Genomic DNA, 22,707 nt, shown 5'->3' with positions numbered 1-22,707 from the left:
ACATCCTACTAAAAAAGACACGGTTCTTCTTGGATCAGCTGGAAGAACGGCCAAGAAAGTGTGGCATCATTTTGATCTGTGCTGGTCTGCACAAAATCTGGTTTTAATTTGGTGTTCTGCATTGTGCTGAACTGATATGAGTCTGAAGGCTCTCAGACAGTGACAGGACCTCATCTAAAATATGACTGAAATACACATTTTTTGCAAGTATATTATAAACATAAGACATCAGACAAACATTTGAAGAGATTTTATTGTACATTCATGTCGTAAAGGCTGTGGATGAGGCCACTGACACTTTGAATAATTATTGCTTTGGTCTTTTCTTTACAATTGTTTCCATCTGCAGTATTAATTGACAACTGTCTGTTTTAACAGTGGAATTAACCAGTATTTATACAGTTTCATAAATTAGATGTGGAACTTATCCTGTGATCATTTTTGTGCCCAAGTCTACAACAGTTTCTGATCAATGAGAGCCAGTGTGCTAGTACAAGCTCTTGTCACAAGTGTTCCTGTGAATCAACTATCTACTTGCTAACCCAATTTGCATCATGGCTGACATGAATACCAAAAACACACTACATCACTGATTATGTTTTAATCTTCTTTCTCTTCTTTTTTGTAGGAGGTTTTGCAATTGTATTTCTGGTGCGAACTCATCAAGGGCAACGTTGTGCTCTGAAAAGAATGTATGTCAACAATGAACATGATCTCAGGATCTGCAAGCTTGAGATACAAATTATGGTGAGGAAAACCCAGTAACTGCATAAGGCATCAAGCTAGTTACTGCAATTTGTCCATGAAGGTTTCAAAACAGGTTACAGTTGTTGCATGTAAAACATTAGAATAGCACCCTAGGTCTGAATTGGTCATTGCATAAAAGTCCCAACATGACTATCAGTGGTTGTTATCAGGATTATACAAATAAAATAACACTAACACCTAAATAAACTATTTACCGGTAGGTCCAAATTGTAAACGTTTTTTAAAGTAATTGTTTTTTTTTTTCCTTATTTTTTTTTTTTTCTTACAGAGAGACTTGGTAGGCAACAAAAACATAGTTGGCTTCCTGGACTCCAGCATAGCCGCTGTAGGAGCTGGGGATGTGTGGGAAGTCTTAATCTTAATGGACTTCTGCCGAGGTAAATGTGCCCAACCCTGCATGACTTTCTGCTTTTGTTTAATTCAAAGCCTCATTGCCCTCAGGGGCTCTCGGTATCCTGCTCTGTTCCTAGCCAAAACGGAACTATCTGATAGCAGTCGTGTCAAGACTTTGTGGTTTTTCTTTAAGAAATGTAGGTATTTACATGTGGTTGTTGAAACACTGAGGAGCAAAGTTTACAGTTTTATTTATTCAGCAAAGACAAGAATCTTTGGTATTTATTACTGAAAAGATTTGACCCTGCATTTGAACAGAAAGTCATTCCAAACCTCAAATATTTGGCAAAATGAGAAATGCAAGCTATTTTATAAGATTTAGATTCATAGTAATGACAAGGCAATGTGTTTTTTTTTTTTTATAGGTGGGCAGGTGGTAAACCTAATGAACCAGCGATTACAGACAGGCTTCAGTGAAGCTGAGGTGCTTAGGGTCTTTTGTGACACATGTGAGGCAGTCGCTCGGCTTCATCAGTGCAAAACTCCCATCATCCATCGAGATCTCAAGGCAAGTCTCACTAATTTCCTTTTATGCCTTTACTGGTTGCTGCTACATGTTTGTTAGCCGCACTAATTATTTGAAGTTCTTTGTGACCTTTAACAATAACAAAAACCTCCTTGTGTTTTTTTTTGTTTTTTTTTTATATGTAGGTGGAAAATATTCTCCTACACGATCAGGGGCACTATGTGCTCTGTGATTTTGGAAGTGCCACAAATAATTTCCAAAACCCACAGACTGAAGGGGTTGCAGTCGTAGAAGAAGAAATTAAAAAGTATTTATTTTTAAAAGAGCAATAAACACATTCTATCTGCTTTGCTGGGGCCCAAAGGCTCATTTCTTTGTTGTTCTTTTTTTCTCTAGATACACCACCCTCTCATACCGTGCTCCAGAGATGGTCAACCTTTATGGTGGAAAGGTCATCACAACAAAGGCAGATATTTGGGTAGGGATTCATTATTACTTTTCTTTATTTGGCAGGATGTTAACTTCTAGATTAATGTTTTTTTTTTTTTCAGTAAACAATATGAGACAATCAGACTTTTTTTTTTTTTTTTTTTTTTAAGACTGCAAGTTGTGGGAGTTCTTAGTTTTTATGCATTTAATAAATAGGGAAAACAATATGTTTTTGCAGATTACCGATCAGAGCAAATCGAGGGAAAATTTACCGATTCGTATCTCAGGTCGATTGTTACCGCATCTCTAGTAAGATGTGTTGTTTTTTTCAGGCTTTGGGTTGTCTACTCTATAAGCTGTGCTTCTTTACCCTTCCTTTTGGTGAGAGCCAAGTGGCCATCTGTGACGGTAGCTTCACCATCCCAGACAATTCTCGTTATTCCCAGGAAATGCATTCTCTCATTAGTAAGTACTACCTATTGTTTCACCATGACAAATTATGCACAAAGCTCCTGTAAATGTGTATCAGTTTGAATTTTCATGTGCCTTACTCAAAATTAGTACCCCATGTTTGTTGACATCTCAGGATACATGCTGGAACCCGATCCTGACAAGAGACCAGATATTTACCAGGTATCCTACTTTGCCTTTAAACTGGCCCAGCACGAGTGTCCTGTCCCAAATCTGCACGTAAGTTAGCATGGCTGGAGGAATGTGAAGTAAAAGATTTACAGTCAGGACTAGTTTTATCACAGAAACAATATTCATCCTGCTTTAAGTGCTTTCAGTTCTCTTTCTTTCCCTGCGAAACAGTAAAGTAAGACAAATCGCTTTGGTTATTTTTCTAAAATAATTTTTAATAAACTCAAATAATGAACAGTATTTATTGAGCCTAAGCTGTAATCATACAAAACATACACCAGTATTGCCACATATCTGTGTAACTCTTGTTTTCTGGTAGTTCTGTGAGACTGGGTTTCATTTCTTTTACAGAATTCCCAGATTCCTTCAAAACTTCCTGAGCCTATCCGAGCCAGTGAAGCAGTGGCCAAAAAGAGTCAAACCAAAGCCAGGTGAGTAGGAGACAAAATATGTAAGGGCTGACATTGTAATGGTGGACCTTTTTAGACCTGTGCGTTTTCTAATATGACTCTTTCCTGCTTGAACTCTCACTGCAGACGTTATCCTCTGGACATTGGTGTGTTAAGCTGTTTAGAATAGCAGCTTTGGTTAAGCTGTAGTGAAACAGAAAGCACAGTCGGCTCTGTCTTTGTGTTTGGCACACTCCACTTATATTACAAATACTTTTTGTTGACGTATAAACTCGGTACGCTAAAGAGATGCATCAGTCAGAGATTTGATGGCCAATTTCTGATTATGGATTTTGTGAAGCTCTGCCCTGCTGGTAACAGTTTTAGATGATTTAGATTTATCTCTATTAATTAAAAAATACATTTTTCCACTGTCTGGATAAGTTAAAAATGGAAATCTCTCAATTAAAATGGTTTATAGTAAAATCACAATGAAATCCAAAGTTAAAGAACTGTCTCAGAACTTCCACATCTGCTGTTAATTCCTCCTGGTTATCAGTATCTTTACAATTAAAAGCATCTAAAAAGAATTGCAGTGCATTACTTTTACTCTTATAAGGCAGATTTTAGCTCATTACATTTTTCTTTGACAGGTTTTGCACAACAAAGATGTACTGTGCCCCGAATCACAAGATATTAAAAAGTAGAGAGGTGCCAGAAAACCACCGTGCAATTAAATAAAGCCATACGAAATTTCACCATTACTGTGCTATTTTCCCTATTTTTCTTACAACAGGCTAACAGACCCAGTTCCAACTACAGAAACCTCTATTGCACCTCGACAGCGACCCAAAGCTGGCCAGGCACAGTCTCAGCCTTTATCAAGCATTCTTCCCATCCAACCAGCTCTCACCCCACGCAAGAGGCCTAATGTGACCACAGGAACAACGCCGGCTTTTGGTACAATTTGCTTTGTTATATTGTTGGTTAGACTGCTATTTATGGTCACCATTTAGTTCAAAAGACATCTAATTCATATTGGATTTTTTGGATGTAATAAAATATTGACAGAGTGTGCAGTGGTGTGGCCATCTATCTGTTGTTCTTCATAACACCTGCATATTAAATTAAGTTCATACGGAGTTCTTAACTTGTTTTGTGTTTATGAAAGATTTATATACCTTTTCTTTTAAATAACGTGTACAAATCATCTGTAGCTCCCTTCCCGGGTTGTCTTATTAGATTGAGACCTGGACTCTGGTTCGACCACTCCAAAATGTTTATATTTCTTTCAGTCAGAAGAAACATGATTTTAAAACAAATACTTTAGATCTAAATCTAGCAGGAGGATTAATAATTTTAGGTATAACAATATTTAAGATTTATACAATGCAGCCAAAGTGAAAATTAAAACCAGCATCAAATGGGATTTCACAAATGAATTTATTACAGGTTTAGAAGTCAGCACGGATTAATTCTGGCAACATTTTTTGGCAGTTTTAGACTCAGCTGTGCAAAAAAAGCCTCAGTTGAAATGAATAACCCAGTTGCTTTGTATAATTTTCTCTCTCCCAGCGGTTGGCATTAATGCCCCGGCTGCAGCTGCTGTGCAACCTGCTCAACAGGCTCCAGCTGTACAGGCTGCTCCTCATCTAGCACAGCCGACCAACCAGCAGCCACAGCCCACAACACATCAGCAGCTCCTCATGAAGACACAGCAAGCCTCACCCTTCCTAACCCCTCACAATAACCAGCAGGTAGGAATCCTCCCACAGCCGGATAGAAAAGGCAGTTTAGCTGGATTGGAATCCAGTGGAGCAACTTTTATTAACAGCTGTAATAAATCCAGGACCTCATTCAGTTCACTAAGCTACAGTTGCTTTAATCACTGTGAATGCTGTAACAGAGACAATGTGAGGCCAAATATGAAATTCAAACAAGTGTGGGTTACATAACTTGCAGACAGGTCAGTTAAAAGTTAATATTCAACATGAATTAAAATCAAGACAGGTGTACTTTCCAGACTTAATGATCCTCTTAAACGCTAACGATTGAATGGCTTTACTGTCGTTGTCCCTGAATTAGGAAAGTAAAAAAAAATACAGTTCACACCCAATAAGGGGGCAATAAGATGTTTTTGTTAAAGTCATTAAGAAACTACAACTAAGTTGTTCTATTGCCAAAATGGTAGATGAAGACAGGAAACTAATTCAGTAAAAACATGTCACTTAAATGGAAAGCATACATGTATATTTTTCCAGTAGATTGATAGCCTACAGTATCTTTGTCGCATATTTAGCAGGAACCCTAATCAGAAAGACATTAGCCCTGTTATGTTCTGTTATGTTCTGTATTTGTTTACTTATCTTAGTGTTTTAGGTTGAGTTACGCCTTGTCTTTTTCACTTCTGCACAAGTAATGAACAATGGTGTGACAGAAAGCCTGTCTCATAATTGGTTGTGTGGTATTCCAATCAACTACAGAACCTGCACCAACAACAAACACCCTCCCATGCATCTACTCTGCTGCAGTCCAAAGCTAAACCTGTTACCCCAGTTTCTGCCCTGCAACTTCAGCATCAGCATGTAGTGCATGAAACAGCAGCATCTCATCTTGCACCCATCCCCGAGTCTGCAGTCATTGCTCATACAGCTGGCCCAGAGGTCGTGGTAACATCTCACTCCTGCTGCTGTCTGCAGCTCTTTGGGTCGAGGCTGATTATTATTAGGTCCTCTGTAGCAAAATCACATCCAGATTGTTTCTGTTTTCTTCCTTTTCTTGGGCAGTGAATGTACAGGAATTGAGTGCCAATCAGTTTGTTTAAGTCATATGGAAAGGGTTTCCTTTTTGTGTTTTTTCTTTACGTGGACTGTCCTTAAAATGAGTTTTTTTTTCTCCTGAGTTTACTTTTAGTTAACTTTATTCTCTATTCCACTTTTTTATATTTAATTAACTTTCTACCTAATTTTTCCATCCATCCATTTTCTATACCCGCCACTTCCATACTGGGTCACAGGGGAGCTGGTGTCTTTCTTCAGCGGTCTACAGGCGAGAGGCGGGGTACACCCTGGACAGATCGCCAGTCCATCGCAGGGCAACACAGACACACACAGGCCAAACAACAATGCACACACCCATTCACACCTGAGGGCAATTTAGAGAGACCGATTAACCTAACAGTCAGTCATGCTTTTGGACTGTGGGAGGAAGCTGGAGTACCCGGAGAGAGCCCACGGGAAGAACATGCAAACTGCATGCCGAAAGACCCCCGGTCGGGAGTAGAACCGAGGACCTTCTTGCTGCAAGGCAACAGTGCTACCAGCTGTGCCATCATGCAGCCCCTAATTTTTCAAATAATTACCAATTTTTTATCAATTCCTATTTGCACATTGTTTTATTCTGAATAAAGACACTACACTGATTAAAAATTAAGACACAAAAACAAACACTTAAAATATGGAATGTTAATCACTCTTTGAAAAAAAGATTATTTTCCCAATGTGCTCTTTTATCTCTTTTTCTATTCAGTTTCAATTCAATTCAGTTTTATTTATATAGCGCCAATTCACAACACGTCGTCTCAAGGCACTTCACAACAGTCAGGTACATACATTCCAATTAATCCTAACCATTGAACAGTGCAGTCAGATTCAGGTATTTATTCAAATTGGATAAAAAGTTTTTCTTTCTAAGGAAACCCAGCAGATTGCATCTAGTCAGTGACTTGCAGCATTCACTCCTCCCAGATGAGCATGTAGAGACAGTGGACAGTCACTGACGTTGACTTTGCAGCAATCCCTCATACTGAGGATGCATGTAGCGACAGCGGAGAGGAAAAACTCCCTTTTAACAGGAAGAAACTTCCAGCAGAACCAGGCTCAGTGTGAGCGGCCATCTTCCACGACCGACTGGAGGTTTGAGAGAACAGAGCAGAGAAGGAAAAAGAACATGGAAGTACTGATCCAGAAGTACTTTCTATGGGAAGGAAAAGTAAATGTTAATGGATGTAGCTCCTTTAGTCGTTTCACCTAGAAAGAAAGAACAGATCAACTCTGAGCCAGTTTTCAAGGTTAGAGTCTGAAAGAGAGCACATATAATTAGTTACAGTAAAAGCTCAGTCAATTTCCATGTCTAGGAGAGAGAAAGGGTTAAACTAATCATTTAATTAACTAAAAGTAAACAACTTTTTTCTCTAAAGTGATTTTAATTTCACAGCATGGTTTTCTTTAACTTAATTTTTCCCTTAATGCTTTTTGCTGTATTTCCACTAACTCAGTTTGATATCTGGGGTTAGAAGGTGATGGGAAGTTATGTGTTGCTGTTTTGAATCCCACCTTCAGTGTCGTTTGCTTCTTATTGTAGACTCCAGGCAGAGAAATCCACAAAGCTGGCTCCTTGACACCCCCTTCATCTCCAAAGATAGCCCCAAAAAGTGGCCACAGACGAATCCTGAGCGACGTCACCCACAGTGCCATCTTTGGGGTCCCAGTCAGCAATTCCACCCAGCTGCTTCAGGCAGCCGCAGCTGAGGCCAGCCTCAACAAGTCCAAGTAAGCAGAATAAAGAGGTCTTTTCATAGTGCCGAGTGAGTCTGGAAGGCCAAAAGAAGTTAATTCATATGGCAGAATGTAACGGTAAGATAAATATCCCTTTTACATTCAGAAGAATTGGGCTTTAGAAGCGCTAGTCAATTCAGTCTTTAAATGCAATCGGTGGCTTGCGATGGATGGCGAGCACCCGCATGCTGACTTTACACTTTATTCTCAGTTTCGTTTTGCATGTTTAGCCTCATGTATTTAAACCTGTTTGTGTTACAGATCAGCCAGCACCACTCCTTCTGGTTCCCCTTGCTCATCCCAGCAGAATGTGTATCATTCAGGTGGTCCTGATGCTCCATCAGTGCTTGCTGCAGCAAATGCTCAGCCTGGCTGGAACCCCTTTGGAGATGATAATTTCTCCAAGCTAACTGCAGAAGAGCTACTCAACAAAGACTTTGCAAAGTTATCTGAGTGTAAGTTTTTTACTGCAGCATTTAGAAATACGGGTTTTATTTGATCTCAAACAGCATATTGTTTCTGCACAGCTGCTCAGCCAGGAGAAACAGATCTCACTTCCAGTGGAGGTCTCATTCCAGAGCTCGGTGCTTTTCCAGGTAAAACTTTATTCTATTTCTCTCTTCTCTAAGCGATCTGATTACTTTGTTATATTTCCTAACTGTTTTCTTTTGAGATTTGCTGTGAATGAATCAGTTTCTCTGGCAGCTTAATGTGACATTGCCAGAGGTGTGTAGCTATTTTGCTGCATTGTATGTTCTGTTGTCTTTTATTAAGGTCTGATATATACCCTTTATTTCAGTCATTCGTGTTCCCATGATGACTTTGTTTGCTCCATATTATTTTTACTCTTTAATGTATAGTTCTAGTGCTGTTCAACGTCCTGCAGACTCAGAATGTGTCAAGTCTTTGATGCTCTCAGAGCTTTGGTGTTGGATAGTTTTTTTTTTGACATTTAGTTTACTGAAGCTCAATGTTAATATAATTATTATAGCATCGTTCTGACAATGTTGTGAATGACGTCCAAAACAATCTGAATGGATCTTAATTAGAGAAGATAATGTCCAATCCTGGTACTTCCTACAGATTGTGCTTGGTGTCTTTCCTGGAGAGAAGTGGCTTCTTTGCTGTCCTGCTTAATAACAGGGCAGCACCTAAAAGTCTCCACCTCATTGTTTTTGCAAAAACTCTCACCTTCTTGCTTCAATTTCTTAGCATGCTCTGCACTGGTGGCAAAGCCATCTTTTTGTTGAATCTTCTTTAGGAGATGGTCCAGACATTTGCAAGGCTTAATTGGTTGTCCTGGAGCTTTCTTCATAGCAACTGAACCTCTCCTTTTTTAGTTCTTGGTGATTGGACAGATGGATGATTCGGGTGCTCTTACTAGCAGCAACATCCTTGCCTGTGAACTTGGGTTTATGCAAAGCAATGATGATAAACACTGCCTTTCTTGGAGGTAAATAATGACTTCAGGTACCACTCCTTTTTAAAGCAATTATTCTGCTCTTCTAATTCAATCAGAATGACAGAGTAATATTAGCTGCTCTCTCTGCTTTAACAAATTCCCTTAAGCTAATGATTCTACCAGGTCATTTTGTGGCAGGGCTAAAACGCAGTGGAAATGAGCTTTTTGTTATGATTAAATTAATATTCTGTAACTTTGCAGTTATTTTCATTTTACCTGATCATCTACATGGCGACCTCAACGCAGCGCAATCAAAACAAGCAGTAAAGTTAGTCAGAATCAACATTTCTGTCATCAGAAACCCTTCCTGGCTCGTGAAGTTTCCTGAATATCACACACTACACACATGTTATTTTACAGGGCGAGATCTGCAGTTTGGACTTGTACACAGTGCCATCATGTTGACATAGCTTGCAGCCTCACAGTGGCTTCTTGTCCCCGTCCATGAATAGACACCTTAGATACAGTGAGACGGCATCTCCCATGCAGATCTGCGCGCTCACTGTTGCATGGCAACGCACAGGACAAATTCCCTTTTGTTAATTGGATTGCTTTACTGCTGGAGGAGGGCTTATCAGTGCCACATAGAACAAGTGAAAGTTAAATATACTGTCATGTTAAAAGGACGACCCAGCGTTTTAGATTCTCCTTAGATCAGCCTTTGCTGCAGTAATCATTTCTGTATGTTTGAACAACTTTGCCAAAGTGATGATTAATGCATACATTGCGATTAAACAGATCTTGCAGTTATTACATGATGAGGATGTGTTTAATCTTTTACACCCTTCCTAATCCATCTGTTAGATTCACTCTCTAACATTTATTCAAATAGCAGCCACAGTCTAACGTTTGCTGATAAGGCAGAGTAGTTTGAGTGAACACTTGTTAAAATTAAGAAAAATACGATTTATTTGTTGTTAGTTTTTAATATGTTGCATGGTTAGTTTGACAAATCAAAGATTTGTGAGAACCTTTTTATCCATTGTTGGCCTTTTTTCCTAATAGTGAAGGCAGGAAAAGGTCACATCTGCTGTGTCATTACCTGACTCAACATATTCCTTCCTTCCCCATGTTACCTCATACTACTTTACTCGTAAGTATGAGCAGCAGCCACAGGTTGGTTGTTTTGTGCATGGATTGCACCCTACTGTTTCACTTGATTGAAAATGTTTTGTGATTTGGTAAGCCACCTTCACAGTCTGTAATGAAGAGTGTCATTAAGATGATTTATTTTGTTTAATTAAAAGGAAAGTGCTAAATGTTGTACGTACAAAGCTTAAAAAGAGATTTGGTGCCATCATTGTCATGATAAAGGACAGTACTACTAATCTGACTTGTTGTGGAGTGTTGGGTTGAACTAAATCGACTAAGAGACCGTGCAAAAACAAATTAGTTTACTACTGTTGCACTAATGTCACAAAAAAATCTCTTGCTCAACATATTAAGTTTAAGGACTGAAAAATGTTTTCATTGGTGACAAGCAGATGTCTAAAACATTATCATTTTGGGGTTTTGGAAAACAAAATAAAAAAATTTCACATCAACGGTTTTGCAGCAAAGCCTCCAGGCGTTGACTGAGCACGATTCTGCAGTCAGTTCATCTTTGATGCAGTTTGCATGGAAAAGTTGCTGCACCTTAATATTCTGCATACACACCTTCTGTACATGACGCCCTGTTATTTGAAAGACTTCATGATGCTATTTGTTCCGAAAACGTTCTCAGGGCTTTTTTTGGAAGGGAAAGAGCACCACAGGATCTCACAACCTCCCTGTGCCTAAAAGGTGCTTTTCCACATACTCACCTTTTACCTGATGTCAGACCTACCTGAGAAAGTTGTTGCTGAATCCAAAGCATTCAGTCACACTAGTAAGCTCAACATGTTTTCCTTCGTGATGGTAGTACTTTCTGAATAACTGTTGGCATGGCGATGGTGTCTGACATTTGTTTGGAAACTTAATGACATTGAGATGTTGCTCTTTACTGCAGTTCTTTAAAAAAAAGACTTTTCTTGTCTCCTTTAACCTGCTTATTGTTTATGGTGGCAGGATAAACTGGAGTCCTTGTGCTTTCTTGTTTGTCACAGTACCACCTGATTTAAACTTTCTATTCATTACTGGATTATATTGCTTTAACTTTCCCACTGGTTTAGGACTTTGCTGGAAACTCCCCACCCTGCAATGGCCTTTTCTGGCGGACAGCTGTCTCTACTCTTCTATTAGACCCTATTTTCTGTCTCTGTCTCACTCATTTAGAAAGTGATAAGAGAGATTGAAGTCCCCTGACTTTTCTCTGCTGTTTCCTGCACTTTTACTCTTTTCTTTGGCTCCTTCAGTACTTTTGCAGAAAGCTTCATGGTCTGCTACTCTTCCAATGTTTTTCCTCCAATTTTCACATCATATTCAAATATTTTTCTATAGCCTTTATTCTCCTTTTTCCTTTATGATCAAGAAATCAAATAGTCTGTTTAAAAGGAGCAAAAAAGGCCATGAGTTTTAGCCCTGCTACATTTATGTTTTCATGTCTATTACTAACCATTTCTTTTTCTCTGTGTGTGTCGGTGTAGCAAAGCCTGAGGTGTGTGTGGATTCCTTGATCCCTGGTTTGGAAGCTCCTCAGTGCCATTCAGGCCAGCCAGAACATATTGCTGCCAGCATGCCAGGTTAGCATTCTGGACCATAGATAAGAACAGAAACACACTATAACCTCTTATGGGATTAACTGATTCCAGGTTGATTTATAGTAAGTATTTGAGATAATGCAGATATTGGAAAAAACATTGTTACTAGTGATGTTTGGCCTTGGGCTCTGGACACTATAGTGTGGCACAGGAATATGGATCAACATTTTAAGTTTGTATCCTTGAATTTTTGGAAGAGATGCACCGAGAACTTGGCTGATGACCAGAATCTGCCGTTTTTCAGCTTGATCGGTCCTGACCACCGACTGGCCTGTCAAAAACTCCAAAATCCACCTTTTCTGATTAGTGAATGCATCATATGTGAGCACAACAATGGAAGCAAATGGTTACCATATTTCAAATGAAAAAGCATTTCAGAATGTGGCTGCATTGTTTGACTCATAGATTAAATTAGTAATCAATAATCCTATTTGCATTTCAATTTTCTTCAAGACTTAATCAAAATTTGTTTTTAGATGAAAGTATTATTTCGAATTTAATCAAAAAATACATTTTCTAGAGTGTGGGTGTAGAGGTATGGAAGCAAATCGTTACCATATTTCAAATGAAAAAGCATTTCCAGAAATGCTTTTTCATTTTAAGAATGTGGCTGCTTTATTTGACCCATAAATAAAATTAGTAATTAATCATCCTGTTTGCATTTTCTTCTTCATGACTGCACTTTTTATGCCATAATCAAAAAGAAAACAAAGCAGACATTGCTTTTTCGTTTTCGTGGTCTGCCCGCAAAGTCCTGCCCAGAACTCGAAAACGAAAAAGCATTCTGAGCGGCGGACGCAGCAGAGTGACGTCAGCAGCCGCTCTTCCCCAGCTCCGTGCTGACCGAGCTACCCATCTTATTCGGTAGGGGGCGCTGTGCACGTCTGCATAGCATTACATTGCAAACGTGCTGAGAAATTGATTGAATTGCAGCAGGGCCGAGCTCAATTTGTGGCAGTGGCAGGCAGAACTGGTAGTTTCGGTGGCAGGCTGTGGCAGTTCCGCCACGGCCTGCCACCGAAGCTGCCACAGCCTGCCGCAGGGTGGCATGGGATTCCGCGAGGATGCCAGAATGTGCCAGACCGGCCGTAAAACTTGCCAATGCCGTTGCCGCTGTTTTTGTGGAAGCTGATGCTGATTGTTGGCAAACGGGATGTCATTGTTGTTATAGCCTGTTACCTTTAAATAATGATTTAATTATTGATTATTATTTAATAAACAGCTTTAGATCCATAACATAAGGTGATATAAGGTATTTACTTGACATGGAAAATAAATGGCACTATGTGTATGTGTGACGTGTTGAAAGGATGACGAAGATTTATTGCACAAACAGCTGGTTTATTATAGAGCACGAGCGCCTATTCTGAATTGTCACTCACAGAAAATTATAAATAAATGCTTAAAAACACGCTGGATGTCCCAGGCTATAAGGCTGCCACGAGAATGCCACAGCCTGCCACCGGAACTACAGTTCTGCCTGCCACTGTCACAAATTGAGCTCGGTCCTGCTGCAATTCAATCAATTTCTCGACACGTTTGCAATGTAATGCAATGCAGACGTGCACAGCGCCCCCTACCGAACAAGATGGGTAGCTTGGTCAGCAGGGAGCTGAGGAAGAGCGGCTACTGACGTCACTCTGCACGTGCCGCTCGGAATGCTTTTTTGTTTTCGAGTTCTGGGCAGTACTTTGCGGGCAGACCACGAAAACGAAAAAGCAATGTCTGCTTTGTTTTCTTTTTGATTATGGCATAAAATGTGCAGTCATGAAGAAGAAAATGCAAATAGGATGATTGATTACTAATTTTATTTATGGGTCAAATAATGCAGCCACATTCTTAAAATGAAAAACCATTTCTGGAAATGCTTTTTCATTTTCAAATTTTACATTTCAAATTGAATGTACCTATCATGTACTTGTCATGGCCAGGAGCTTGCATTTGAGTGGGCCTGCCATTTTGGGTCGGGTGCGGTTTGGTGGCGGCATTGGTGTTGGAGTGGGATGTGTTTTGTTGCCCTGCTTGCCTGGTTGTGGCTGCTGTCTGGTGCCGGGCTTCGGGGGCTGGCGCTCTGTTGGCCCTGCCCCGTGGGTTCGGGGGTGGCTGGACGTGCTGGTCATGTGCCCTCCTTTGTGTGGTGTATTTTGGTTGTGCTGGGCTGGCTGGTCTGCTCCTTTGTTTGGAGTGGGGCCGCATTCTTGGGCGCTTGTGGCTGGGTCCTTTTTGTTGGGGGTCGGTGGCTACTTCGGGCGGCGGACTGGGTAACGGGGCTGGGGTTCGGGGTCTGAGGGGCTGGGTGGTTCCGGGGGGGGCGGGGGACGTTGGTCCCGGTTTTCAGTTGGTTCTCGGGGCCTGTTACCTGTCCCTAGTTTTTTGCCCGGCAGATGTGCCTATGCCTCCCTCCTTTGTTGGGACTCGGCAAACGGGGGTGCCTATTGAGGTCAGCCGAGGAGCTGGCTCCCCGGGAGAGCAGTTTGCCCCCCAGTCTTTCCCTCCCCATCCCCAGACACCTCCCTCTGCCAGCTCCATCACAATACCACTCATGGAGGGCCTTGGGGTGCGGGTGCGCCATCGGAGTGCCGCAAGGGTTTTCCATCTCTGCGGTCCCATGGCAGCCTGTGCCCCAATTTTATTGTTCAACTTAGACACTCTCACTTATAACATTTTCATGACATTCGCATGTAGGGTCTTGGGGGTGGGCGCACTCAATGGCATCAGGAGGGAAGGATATCCTAATAGCCTAACCTCTGGTGCCTGCGCTCACCTCTAAGGGTATAATTGCATGTAGACATTGAGGGTTCAGAGTGGCGGGGGGGCAGACCCTCTTCCCCACCGTTTTTCCCCACCGTTTTTCTTTTTAAATGAACACTACAACAACACGCATCAACACCACATTTGAGCTGGCGGAGGCAGGCTTGGGGTCTTTTCACAACCCCGTTCGCTATTTCCCATCTGTGGTCGGAGGCCGGGAGAGGGAATGGGCCCTCTAGTCGGGTTTAAGCTGGGGTTGGGGGTCGGGTCTTGGGGATTGTGTGGTGCTGGGCTGGCGTTTCGGCTCTCTCGGGATCGCTTGGGTTCCCTTGGATCTCGGCCCCTGGCTTTGGGCCCTGGTCTGCCGGCTGGGGGGGTGCCAGGCTCCAGCGGGGGGGTCTTAGCCGACGTTTATTGGGATGTGGCCCCGTTTTGATGGAGGGGCTGGACTGCTTCGTGGCCATGCGGGGGTGCCACCCGCGGTCGGGTGGGTGGGGCGGCAGAGCATGTCTTGTGACTACACCGGGACGGCTGGCGGGGTGTGCTTGGCCTGGAGCGGTTGGCCCGCATGGCCCAGGTCCCCGGCCGGTGCATGTATCCCTCTTGTGGACTGGTGGGCTGGAGCTGCTGGCACTGTGTGGGGGGGTTGGGCGGGCTTGGAGGTGTGCTACTCTGCTGGCTGTCTTGTCCGAGGGAGGATCGGGGCGGTGGACTGGGGGGTGGCGTGGAGGGCCTGCGGCCCGTGGGGTGGAGGGGTTGTGTCCACTTCTAGGGCGTGGGGTCACTGGCGTTTGGATCGGCTGGGCGGCGATGGTGGAGCTGAGCTGGATAGTGTTTCTCCCTGGGCGGTCATTGCAGTGGCAGTGATGTAGTGTTTTTTGTTGCTGTGGGGGGCGTGGTGGGTTTACTGGCCCTGGGTGCCTGCCGCTGGCCGGGGACCTCTGGGTGGATGAGTTTGTCCCATCATGGTGTGGGGTCGGGGGTCCGGTTGTGGGTGCGGTGCTGGGTGGGGTCTGCCCTGTTGCGCCGGTGGGCGGGGGTGGCACTGCGCAGGGCCCTTGCCTTGCCGTTGCGGCACGCTGTGTGGTGGGGGAGCGGGGTGCGGCGGGGGTTTTTAGAGCGGGGATATGTGTGGAGCTTGCGCTGTGTGGGTGTGGCTTCATTGGCTTCTCGGCCACGGAGTTTACCTGTGGGGGTGTGGATTTGTGCTGTTTGGGTTCGGGGGGATGTGTTTGATATCGGTGTCCATGTTGGGGGTGGCCCTGTGGGGAGGTTCTTGTTCTTGTTGGGCTTCACTGAGGGTGGGAGACTCATGGGGTTGAGATCAGGGCTCGTTGGGGGGTCGGGACTGCTCCGTCCCGGGGCGGCTTCGGTTGGTGGGTTGCTTTGGGCCATGTGGACCCCTCTTTTGTACATAGCCCCCTCTCCGGAGGTGGATAGGGGTTGTTGGGGACTGGGTTCGGGGCAGGGGGGCGGGAGCTGGGCCGGGGGCACCCGGGTCTGGGCAGTACCAGCGCTGTCTGCCTGCCTCTGCCCCAGGAGGGAAGGGGACTACCTCCTGGTTCCGGGGGCTGGTTGCCCTGAGGGGGTACAGGCACCTGGACCTGGGAGTATAGAGTATGCATGGGGAGTGTGAGTGAGTGTATGACGTCCATTGTTGTTATCCTTATGTTGGGTGTCAGTGATTTTATGTGTATGCATGAGGGTGGGAGTGGGTGATTGTGACTGTGTGTGCCTGTTTTTTGTGTCAGGTTGGGTCTTGGGCTGCTCCCTAAACTGGATCAGCTTCCTCCCCGCCACACCGCCTGCTGGTGGTTGGAGTCTCTGCCCACTGGTGTACTTGTGGTTCTCGGTGTCCAGGGCCAGGTGCTTTGGTGTGGGCTGGCTCACTCCCGGTGGCTGCTTGCCGGGGCCTGGCCCCCTGGGCTCTGTCGGGCCTCTGCTTGGGGGGAGGTGTGTCCCGGGGTCTTGGGCCTTTGGGTCCATGGCTGGATCTGCTCGGGCGTGGACGGCAGTTGGCGGGGCCTGTGGACTCGTCGCTGTGGCTCCCTGGGGCTTCTGCACTGTCGCTGCTGGGTGGTTCCCCTGGGACTCTCCACTGCTCTTCTCTGGGGGGGGTTGCGGTAGTCCTGGCGGTGGTTCTCCTGGGGTTCTTGTGCTTTGGGGGGGCCTTTAGATGTCTGTGACTCAGTTCTCCTCAGTGTCCATCCAGGGCCCATGGGGCAGGCTTGTGGGTCCTCACACTTGCTATTGCATATTTTTGTGGAGAAACCTTGTATACAAAAGCGCGTCCACACTCATACTCACAAGTGTTAAGCTTCAGGTGTTGACAGATACACAGATGTTCTATTTTGGGCTGCACCTCTCACTAAGTACATTTTACATTCAGAATTACCATGTACTATTTTGTTAAAAAAAAAAAAAAAACAGCTGTAGGTGTATAAGCAAGCAGGGTGTAATCTTGTATTCTCTTTATCCTTCTTTCTCTCCTCCACTCTTTCCTCCTTTTCTCCCCTTTTTCCCCCATCTCTCTCTTTTTTGAGCTTAATTTTTCCTTTTCATTTCAGTCTCCGTGTCCGTAACAATTGAAATATTCTCAAAGAAGTTTATAATAAAGTTTCTTCTATAAATATCGAGCAGAGCTTTAAAGCATTAGCTGTGATGCTCTGCTTGTGAAAGTAAATCTGTTGGGCAATTTCTTGGCACTCAGACAACAATTCTGAGCGCTACTCTGCTGAACAAGACACAATAAAAAAAAAAAAAAAGAAAACGAAAAAGCAATGTCTGCTTTGTTTTTTTTTTGATTATGGCATAAAATGTGCAGTCGTGAAGAAGAAAATGCAAATAGGATGATTGATTACTAATTTTATTTATGGGTCAAACAATGCAGCCACATTCTTAAAATGAAAAAACATTTCTGGAAATGCTTTTTCATTTTCAAATTTTACATTTCAAATTGAATTTTGGTATCTATTTGCTGGGGTACATTTTGAAAAATAAATCTCAAATGTCTTTTTCATTTTCATTTTAATTAAGTGAAAGAATGAGCAGTCTTGAAGAAGAAAATTAAAATGCAAATAGGATTATTGATAACTAATTTCATCTATGAGTCAAACAATGCAGCCACATTCTTAAAATGAAAAAGCATTTCTGAAAATGCTTTTTCATTTGAAATATGGTAACGATTTGCTTCCATACACAACTAGGTCCTGCTGACAACACTTTACGTTGTGTAAAAGATCTGACTAGGTTTGCTGTTTTCAGTATGAGGGAGATCTTTAAAAATATAGTCAAAGAAAGACAAAAAGTGTAAGAAGTTATTTCAAATAAATATTTTTCTACTGAAGCATTCTGACTAATCATCAAGCAGATTACAGGAAGGCTGTAAAGTTGCTCTGCTTTATCGCTTTGATTAATTGTGTTGTGAACCAAGCTTTTAGGAAATGATAGCTTTCACGACAGTATTCAGAGTTAAGCTAAGGTTCTATTTCTCTTAGGATAACGGACTGTTTTTTTTAGTAATGCTAGCCTTGCTAACCATACTTATCACCGATGGAAAATGCTAACTCGTATCAGCATCTAATGTAACTATTTAATAATTACTGATCGCTCATGAGAGGAAGGCCAGATCATGTCTGAATGCTGTACCTATGTGCTAATATTTAATTCTTCATGAAAACTTTGCCAAAATCCACACCTTCAGACTAAAACGAGGATCAGAATCCGACCACAGAATTCTGATTGGTACATCTCTACTTTTGGGCCATTTAAACCTTCCCTCAAAGATTTTCTCCATTTAACATCATTAGTTAAAGCAAATATGAAGATTTCTGGACTAATTTCTGCTGTGCTGTTCTTTATTAGTGGCTGTAATTAGTTTCACCATGTGAGCTGCTTCACTAACAGATTTCATCTTCCTTTGCTACTCTAACAGTTTCATTTTCCTGTGACCCTTTGGCTATGCTTCAGATTCTTTCAATGGGGAGATGTCTCTGCTGGGGGGTGATTTGTTAACTCATACTTCTGGTGGAAGCCAGCCTATTTGTGCCCTGCCTTCCTCCTTCTCCTCTGGCCCTCCTGGCTGTGGCTCCGGATCGTGTCTGGAGGAGCTGCAACTCAGTCAGACTGCCGGTAAGACTTCAGTTGTGCACCCCAATGTGTGCTGGGTGTGTTAGCCAGGCAGTTAAGTTCCTCAGAAAGGAGCAGAAACTTAGGCACGTGTCACAGAGATTAAAGTGTGGATAACAACCTTGGGAACCTTGAGACTTTGCTAAATATCTAAAAGCTATGTAACGTTGTGATTAATTTGCATGCACACTTCTTTCTAACTGGCTTTTCTTCCCTCTCTGAATTAACGTTTTCCTCCTATTTCGACCTCGCTTTGTCTTTCTTCACCACAGACTCTTCTTTCCTCTTGTCGGGTGGGAAAAAGGGCAATGATGATGAGTTTGACCCCATTCCTGTGCTCATTGCAAAAAACTCGAATCAAGGTAAGTTTTAAAAGACATGCAAGGATCCCTCACACCTGCTGAAACCACAACGATGATCCCTAGTTAACTCACTCTAGCTTGTGTTAGTGATCACCAGGGTGTGTTTGTCACTTCTAAGACCCCCAACCCACTGCTCATTAAGCTCTCACATTACTTCCTTTCTTTCTTTCATTCTCAATGTTAAACTGCCATTGTTTCACAAATTGAAGGTGTATTGGCTCTCTTAATGTTAGTGGAACTTCCTTACACTCACCTATGATGATGCAGCTGTATAAACATGATCCCAGCTTATTCTTTGCTTCTTTCTCTTTCTGCCTCTGTTCATGCATTTTTTTTTTTTTTCTTTCTGCTCTGCCATCATTTTTCTTCATCCTCATCATGTCCTTACTCATAACTTCTTCATACAACCCTTATTATTGACTTTTTCTTTTGCTTGTCTTTCAAAACCTCCCTCGGCTCCTCCATGTCCATCTCTTTCTCCTCCTCTCTTTCTTTCTGGCATGTTTTTTCAGGTGGTCACTCTCACAGCAACAGTGGCAGTTCAGAGTCCAGCATCCCCAACTTGGCGCGCTCCCTTCTGCTGGTGGATCAGCTCATCGACCTCTAGATTGGGGGGGGGGTGCAATCCTAAAAAAAGATGGGTGTTTTTGGGGTGGGGGGGGTTAAAGGACAGAGATGGGTGACAGAGGCACTTACTGTAGCAACCTTTAATGTGAGGAATAGCCAGCATGGATTGGTTCAGTAGAGCCATTCTCTTTATGTGCCTCCTTGGTCTCAACTCCATCTCTAGCAGCGTGATAAGCTGGTTTCATGCATCTCTGCTGGCCGTTGACATTTACACGCTGGTGATTTGTTTATTTTTGTTAATGCTTGAGCATATCGTCTGCTTCTGTCCTGGCTTCACCATTGTCTTTTATTTTTCATGTTTCCTTGTTCTTGCAATAATGTCCCTCATTGATTTTTACTCCCATTTTGATCAACTGTCATTGTGTGCGCTGCTTGATCACAGCTCCTTTGTGCTTATTGTTTCTGTATGTGATAATTGTTGAAGCTTAAATGACACACGGTCAGGAACGTTTATGCGTGTCAAGGGGTTGTTGAAAAGGTGAGAACTGAGAATGATGTAGACCTTATGAATACCATGATGTAGTTTCCAGTAAAAGATCTGGTCAAGTACTATGGATCAAACAACAATGGGACAGTAAGGAACCACTCAGTCATTTACTGCTGCACAGATAAACCAGTTTTTTGGTTAATCTTAGTTAACCACTATGGGTAGAGAGAAATTGGTTATTTATTGGTTAATTAAGAGGAGAATTAGGCTGTCCTATTAAGACAAATAGCTTTGAAATGATTACAAAGCATATAGCGTTTGTAATTTAAGTCTATTCAGTCCTGTGCTGCTATTTACATGTATATCTTTAACACTGAGTTAGATTATAGTGCCTTGCAAAAGTATTGCTATACCTTGAATAGTTCAGCATTTTACTCACTTTGCAAACACAACTGTCAGTGTATTTTAGAGGGATTTAATATTGTGGACCAATACCTTGTCTTGCATTATTCTAAAGTAAACTCAAAAGAATGCATGGTTTATTTTATTTTTTTTATTAATAAGAAAACATCTAAAAACTGTGTCACTTGGCATCAGAAGTAACCTAATTACTCAACTGAGTCATGCTACAGGTGGACAGCTATTCTGTAAAGGCAACTAAGGTTGAAAACTACATGTAATTCTCAAAAATGTTGTCCATTAACTTCATAATCATACACAACTTTGCGCTAGTTTATCACATAAATAAAATCCCAACTAAATACAGAGAAGCTTGTGGTTGTAACGTGCCAGAATCTGGTGTGAATGCTTTTCCAGTGCACTGAATAGGTAGGTGTATATATGAATTATTTGAAAGATGTTACAGATTTCCAAACTGCAATGATGGTTTTGATGATGTTTTTTCTTTAACACCTGAACTCTCTGTGGCTGATTAGTTTGACCCCAAGATGCTCTCCTGATCAGCATTTTCCACATCTTCGGAGTATTAATCAATCTGGTGCATTTTCATTTGCATTTTTATTTAATGATTTCTCAGACTCTGATAAAATCCTTACCTACTCGTACTTTGAAGTAAATGGGCCAATATGACTCATTTCTGTACATAGAATTCCAATTACTTCTCACATTTATTCTTTTTAATGCTTATAATATGTTTTTTTGTGAAAATTATTTACAGGCATTTTATCTGTCACGATATGACTAATATTCACAGGGATTTAGAAACAAATGTATGAGCGGAGACTCATCTTTTAATGTGGAAAGGAGTGTAAATGATGACCCAGCCCGTTTAAAGTTCCATGGTTTATTTTTCTCCATTCATGTCAATCATTCAGCCACAGCTTTTGTTCTTGATGAAACGATGAGCTTCTGATGTGTTTGCCTGGATCATATTTTTAGCACTTTCTTCCCATTGTACCGCTAATGTGTTCCTGTTTATGATGACAGATTGTTGTTAATTCAGAGGACACGTAATGATGGCATGTTCTTCCTGATATCTCTGGAGCATCCTTGATCCCTCATGACTGTCTGTTTTTTACTCTTTAAGTAATGAGAAAGCTTTGGCTGGCAGCTGTATAAAAATTGCGTTACATTTGATGACAATCATTGCAGTTGATTTTGTGTTTATATGTAAAAATCCCACCAAGCTCTACGCTGAATCATGGCTTTTCAAGGAAGTTTAATTGCATTGCTGTACATTGTAAGATTATTTCTAATGGTAGTTTAACCTTGAATTTAACTGAGAACTGCATCTTTCCTATTGTTTTGCCATCACTGCTACAGTAAATGATTTACGCATAAATCTCTTTGAGGAGATCAAGTTTACTTCCCTTCATTCAATGGATGTCATATGGTTAAGATCAGTACACTGTGAATTAACAGTGAAATAATTAATGCTACATTTTGCAATTGTAGTAATCATTTAGATTAGTTTTTTTGTAAAACTTTGACCTTGTGGCAACCAGTAATCTAGCAGCAGGCCGTAGGGTGACAATTGCCAATAACATAGCAAACTTAGCTATTGGAAATATAATAAAGCAAATAGCAATATTACCAATAATTGAAGAATTTATGATGCTGTTGGCATAGTATTAAAGTATTCTGTAAATGTAACAGCTTGAGCCACAAATAGGACCTTATTTCTTGGAAATAACGTTTTGTAAATGGGTATAGTGGATCTCAGTTGGGCCTACGGGCTTTGTTACATTTAAAATGGCCAGAATGATTACATTCTTGGCCATTATTATTATCATTATTATTATTTATTGTTACAGACCTGCCAATGCTTTTTTTTTCCCCCGAGAACATGTGGCTATATTTAATGACTTCTCAGAATCCCGCTAGCTACTCTTTTTCAAAAAACAGACAAATTACAAAGCTTTTTGGATTTTGGAGTACCAGACCGAGTAGGTGACCAGTCAGGGCCTGTCGAGCTGAAATTCGCCCGATATTTGTCACCAGCTGATTTGAGTATGTGCGGTTCTGTTCTGTTATCCTTTGAATTGCTTTTCACTGATGTTGCTTTGTGCAGCTGATGGTGGCTAATGTTACTGTTCAGAAGAATTCATGGAAAATAAAAAGTTACTTCAATAATTTCTGTTTTTCATAAAACTTGGATTAATCAGTTTTG

At 41.9% G+C, this 22,707-nt stretch overlaps 1 protein-coding gene across 8 annotated transcripts in view; it reads left to right on the top strand.

The window, feature by feature from the left end:
* The window catches only part of LOC124877647 (AP2-associated protein kinase 1-like), a 30,967-nt gene that overhangs the window by 4,894 nt on the left and 3,366 nt on the right, over window positions 1-22,707 (top strand). For 2 of the 8 annotated variants that reach the window (XM_047381016.1, XM_047381011.1), the window contains exons 2-18: window positions 629-747; window positions 1,037-1,145; window positions 1,527-1,669; window positions 1,813-1,934; window positions 2,024-2,105; window positions 2,389-2,521; window positions 2,643-2,746; window positions 3,050-3,129; window positions 3,884-4,047; window positions 4,663-4,844; window positions 5,571-5,756; window positions 7,450-7,637; window positions 7,905-8,098; window positions 8,171-8,239; window positions 11,670-11,765; window positions 18,504-18,665; window positions 18,935-19,024. In XM_047381016.1, coding sequence (XP_047236972.1) covers window positions 691-747; window positions 1,037-1,145; window positions 1,527-1,669; window positions 1,813-1,934; window positions 2,024-2,105; window positions 2,389-2,521; window positions 2,643-2,746; window positions 3,050-3,129; window positions 3,884-4,047; window positions 4,663-4,844; window positions 5,571-5,756; window positions 7,450-7,637; window positions 7,905-8,098; window positions 8,171-8,239; window positions 11,670-11,765; window positions 18,504-18,665; window positions 18,935-19,024 — 2,161 coding nt within the window. In that variant the 5' untranslated portion in view covers window positions 629-690. Of the gene's footprint in view, window positions 1-628; window positions 748-1,036; window positions 1,146-1,526; window positions 1,670-1,812; window positions 1,935-2,023; window positions 2,106-2,388; window positions 2,522-2,642; window positions 2,747-3,049; window positions 3,130-3,883; window positions 4,048-4,662; window positions 4,845-5,570; window positions 5,757-7,449; window positions 7,638-7,904; window positions 8,099-8,170; window positions 8,240-11,669; window positions 11,766-18,503; window positions 18,666-18,934; window positions 19,025-19,536; window positions 22,671-22,707 lie in introns of those variants that run through there. The other 6 variants (XM_047381019.1, XM_047381012.1, XM_047381015.1 and 3 more) reach the window with 6 other exon arrangements.

Source organism: Girardinichthys multiradiatus, chromosome 12 (genome assembly GCF_021462225.1).
Source record: "Girardinichthys multiradiatus isolate DD_20200921_A chromosome 12, DD_fGirMul_XY1, whole genome shotgun sequence".
Lineage (NCBI taxonomy): Eukaryota > Metazoa > Chordata > Actinopteri > Cyprinodontiformes > Goodeidae > Girardinichthys > Girardinichthys multiradiatus.
Note: the sequence above shows the minus strand (reverse complement) of the source record. Positions and strands in the feature narration are given on the sequence as shown.